We start from the raw sequence: 5,000 nt of genomic DNA on the forward strand, positions 1-5,000 counted from the left end.
GTTGAAAGGTCACGGTGAGGTCACGTACCTGCCAGACGCAGTGAGCCGGAGGTGTGGATGGCCTCGTCGCGCAGCTCCCTGACATGGACGGTGACGGTGGACACGGCATCGGGCCACAGGCCGTCCGACACGCGCACCTGGAAGCTGTAGGTGCCCGTCGGGGTGTTCTCCTTGATGATGAGGAAGCCTGTCCGCTTGTTCAGGAGAAAGTAGCTGAGGGCACACACACACACACACACACAGTTAGTCGATAGAGATAGAGATAGTGAACAGGTAAGGCAAGGCAAGGCAACTTTGTTTTTATTGCACCTTTCAAACATTCAAGCATTCAAAGTGCTATAGAAATTATTAATATAAATATGAATAATAGAGTTGGAGTAAGAGAGAGAGAGAGAGAGAGATCCAGTGAAGGATAATTAGAGGGAGAAACTGCAAGAGAGAATGAGTCAGACAGAAAATATTGCTTTCCAAGTTTTTGTAAAGGTATGTGTATGTGGTGTGTGTGTGTGTGTTATGCGAGTGAGTTTGTTTACGTACATGTGGGTGTACAAATTACATTCATATTGTGACAAATGCATGTTTCAGTGTTACATTACAAAATAACTGCTCTCTGACAACACTGTATCTGAATAACGATGCTAATAAAGCACCTTCAAAATTGCATTTGATAGAGAGGAAGGAGAGAAAGCAGGAGAATTCTACAGCGATGGCATGAGAGGAAGAAAAAAACGACAGGAAGTTAGAGGGTTAGCGAGCTAAATGGGGAGATGTAAAGAGCCGTGAGGCTCCTGTTGATCCTCGTAGTCCGTCGGGAGTAAACAAGGGGACACGTGAAACGGTGAGTGTGCACAAGTGTCAGAGCGGATGCAGTGATTCAGCGACGGGAACTCTGTCCAGAATCCCAGGAGGACTCCGGAGAGGAGAGCTGAACACGGGGAGGGAGAGCGTCCGTCTGAGCTAACGTGGAGATAAGACGGGCCATAAAGAGGAAGGACAGACATCAAGACGGGTTTATCAGGGAGAAAGAGAACGCCACATCTCATCGGGATCAAGCAGCCACAATCAAAAGCACTCGGATCCAAAACAATCTCCCCTGACACAACAGCGCATCTCACTCTTTATCAGCCTGCTTCCTGTGCTTTTGCAATGCTGTGGTGACCCTATACGTACACATTCACACATCAGTTCACATCATCAGACAGATAGTGTCACTCAAAACACACACGCATGCACGCACGCACGCACGCACACACGTACACACACACACACACGCACGCACGCACGCACGCACACACACACACACACACACACACACACACACACATGCACACACACACACAAATACACACACACACACACACACACACGTAGACGAAATACAAACACTCACGCTGTCTTAATAACACACAAACACACATGTGCACACATGCACGCACACACATACACACACACACACACACACACACACACATTCACATATACACACATGTACATAGGCCAGGCAAGAGAGGTAATTAAATATTAAATCTGTATAGATTCAACAGCTCCTTGCTCTTGAGAGTGAAATGAATAAATTCACTCTGGATTTCTTTTTGAGTGTAGATTTTTTGGATCTGAGGCCATCAGGGGAGATTTTTTGTGTGTTGTGTGACATGAGCAGTGCTTTTGGAAAGGGGGGCTTGTGGGGGGGCAGATGGCTCAGGTGGGGGTGGGGACTCTCAGAGATGTCTCAGGGCTTAGTGTGCCTCAAAAACACCCTGTCAAACCTCTGCTCTGCTTCATGCCCCACAGCCCAACTACAACAACACGAAGGGAGGGGGGCAAAGAGAGAGAGAGAGAGAGAGAGAGAGAGAGAGAGAGAGAGAGAGAGAGAGAGAGAGAGAGGGGAGGGGCAGAGAGAGAGAGAGAGAAAGAGAGAGAGAGAAAGAGGGAGAGAGAGAGAATGAAAGACAGATGGAGGGAGAAAGAGACAGATCAAGGGAGGCTGGAGGAAGAAGAGAGGGGAAAATGGCTTGCTGCGGGTCTTTTAAGAGCATGGCGATGAAGCTGTGGGACTCGGGAGGGGAAGCAGAAGGATGGAGGGAGACGAGAAGGCTGGATTGGCAGGGAGATGAATAGCGAGCGCTGATGAAAGAGTGAGAGATGTGAGGAGCGACAGAGGCACAGAGAGAGAGGGGGGGGGGGGCAGAGCGCTGGAGATTGAAGGAACAGCTTACTTTGGGATGTGTCCCTCAAAGGCGTAGGTCTTGTTGTCCCAGTCATCCGGATCTGGGGAATAGACCTTCCCCAAGATGGTGGTTGGCATTCGTCCTGCAGAGAGGAGGAGGTGGAAATAGATTTAGACAGCTGTATATTTTGTGTAGGGGATTGACTGAGTGTGTGTGTGTGTGTGTGTGTGTGTGTGTGTGTGTGTGTGTGTGTGTGTGTGTCAGTGAGTGTGTGTGGATGTGTGTCTAAGTGAATGTTAAGTCTTTGTTCTACATTTAGATACAGGCTTTTTGAGAGTGGAACAAACATAATGGGCATGGGCCAGGAGGAAAAGCTTTTAAGGGGACTTGCACTCCACAGTCAGGTATGAGGTATAAAAACCAGTCGGAGATGTGACCCTGGGCTAATGCTGCTAATCTGGCCCTACCCTAACCAACGCGCAACATCCATTCCCTCCTCATTGTGCTCAGTGCTGATCATACTGGTGTCACTACCATGCTGAACAAAATGTACCAGGACCACAAATTACACATATACATATTACTCATATAACTTATTCATACCAAGCCCGGTAAAAAGAAAGGAGTCAACGACTATGAAATCATGTGCTATGAAATCAATTTCCTTCTCTTAACAGACATTTTTAGCACTTACCCAAGAATAGTCACCTGTACAAGGGCTATGATGGCATTAAAAAAAAAGTCTGAATGGCGCTATTTCAGAATTGGTTTATTGTTGAGTTTTTCAATTGAATTATCGAACATTTTTACAAGCTTTCCCTTTCTCTCTTATTTCTCGAGGGCATGCTAAGAGAGGTTTTATTGGAACTATGGGAGCACAAGACAAGACAAGACAAGACAAGACAAGACAAGACAAGACTTTTCAATGACTTCAGTCTCACCTCTATGGCTATTAATGTAGATCTCCTTCTCTCCCGCCTGGTGGGCATGATCGTTTTCATCTCCGATGGTGACCGTGAGCGTGTTTGTGACTGTCATTGGAGGGTGACCACTGTCCGTCATGATGATGGGGAGGAAGAACTCCTTCTGGCTCTCGCGGTTGAACTCGCGCAGGGCGGTGATGGTGGCCGTGCCGTTGCCGTTGTCCTGCAGGTAGAAGTCGTTGGCGAGGCGGAACTCCAGCGGCATGGTGAAGGTGAAGGGCCCGCCGTTCTCCTCCGCGTCCCTGTCCACCACGTGCAGCAGCGACGACGTCTGGTTCAGCATCACCATCTGAGGTCCCAGAACGTTCTCCATCACTACGGGGGCGTACGCCGCCTCAAACTCTGGCCCGTTATCGTTGACGTCCACCAGGGAGAGCTGGACGGTGGCGGTGCCGGTCAGCGCGGGCGTGCCGTGGTCCGTGGCCAGGATGACCAGGTAGTGCTGGGGGGCGCTCTCCCGGTCGAGCGGGCTGGCCACTGTCACCAGGCCAGTCTGGTCCACGCGGAAAATGTGGAGGGGGTCGGACTCCGGGGCGATGCTGTAGGTGATCTGGCGGTTGAGGCCGGAGTCCGAGTCGGTGGCGGCCAGCGTGGCCAGGCTGGAGCCCACGGGCAGGTCCTCCCGGACGGGCGGCAGCGGCAGGAAGTGGGGGATGAAGACGGGCGCGTGGTCGTTGCAGTCGAGCACCTCCACCACGCAGTGCAGCACGCTGGAGTACTCCAGGTCCTCCACGCGCAGCGTCAGGTTGAAGCGCTGCTCGGCCGGACGCTCGTAGTCCAGCCGCTTCTTCAGGCGCAGCGTGCCGCGGCGCTCGGCGCGCTGGCTCTCCACGAAGAACTTCTGCTCGGGGTCGCCGGCCACCACGCTGAAGGTGAGCAGCGAGTTCTCGCCGGCGTCGGCGTCCTCGGCCACCAGCTCCAGCACCGCCGCGTTGGGCTCGGCGCTCTCGGGGACGGCGGCGTGGCACGAGCGCTCCAGGAAGCGCGGCACGTGGTCGTTGACGTCGCTCACGCGCACGCTCACCGTGGCCGTGCTGCTCATGCCGCCGCCGTCCCGGGCCTCCACCACCAGCGTGTACGCGTCGGTCAGCTCGCGGTCCAGCCCGCTGCGCGCCACAGAGATGGTCCCCGTGGACGGGTTGATGGTGAACATTTCGCCGCCCCCACCGCCGCCGCTCCCCAACATCCGGTACGTGAGCACGGCGTTCTGGCCCACGGCCGCGTCGTCCAGGTCGGTGGCCGTCATCTCCATGACGGCGGTGCCCGGCAGCGAGTTCTCCGGCACGCTGCCGTGGCAGTTGTCGGGCGCGCAGGCGAAGACCGGCGCGTTGTCGTTGATGTCCCACACGTTGATGATGACGTCGGTGAAGCCCGTGAGCCCCTCGCCGCCCTCGTCCGTGGCCAGCACCACGAAGCGCCAGGCGGCACGCTGCTCGCGGTCCAGTGTCCGCTGGGCGTAGATCTTCCCTGTCACCTCATCAATTATGAACTCACTCTCCGCTCCTTGGCCATGGAGTGAATACCGCAGGGCTTCCTGGTCAGCATCCTTATCTGGGTCAGAGGCAGTTACCTACAACATCAAAGAGAATATTGCCTGGGTTTACTTCAGCACAGCTAACTCTCCTCTTGCCTTTTTTTCTTTCTTTCGCCGGAGCTCAACACTCTTTAATTATTGAAGGCTGCTGACACTGACTCATCCATGGGATCAGTCTTGTTTTGAAAACTAGTTCTCGAAAGCTATTCAGAGAAACTTTCCCCTTTACTCGTAGTCAAAAGTAGTCAAAAGTCTGCTCTCAAATAGCTTGAGAGCCTTTTTTGGTTTGCCCTCCAGTGTCTGCAAATTAATCAT

The 5,000-nt window shown here is 53.0% G+C and overlaps 1 protein-coding gene across 1 annotated transcript in view; it reads right to left on the bottom strand.

The window, feature by feature from the left end:
- LOC143126329 (neural-cadherin) overlaps nt 1-5,000 on the bottom strand; it is a 158,161-nt gene that overhangs the window by 64,078 nt on the left and 89,083 nt on the right. Inside the window, exons 18-20 of the mRNA XM_076288219.1 lie at nt 3,110-4,721; nt 2,217-2,310; nt 29-213 (exon numbers count right to left, since the gene is read on the bottom strand). Of these exons, the coding sequence (XP_076144334.1) occupies nt 29-213; nt 2,217-2,310; nt 3,110-4,721 (1,891 nt within the window). The remainder of the gene's footprint in view (nt 1-28; nt 214-2,216; nt 2,311-3,109; nt 4,722-5,000) is intronic.

The sequence above is a fragment of the Alosa pseudoharengus genome, unplaced genomic scaffold (genome assembly GCF_046254945.1).
Source record: "Alosa pseudoharengus isolate Yale_2024_CS ecotype anadromous, Long Island Sound unplaced genomic scaffold, YU_APseudo_1.1 YU_APseudo_1.1_scf_16, whole genome shotgun sequence".
Lineage (NCBI taxonomy): Eukaryota > Metazoa > Chordata > Actinopteri > Clupeiformes > Clupeidae > Alosa > Alosa pseudoharengus.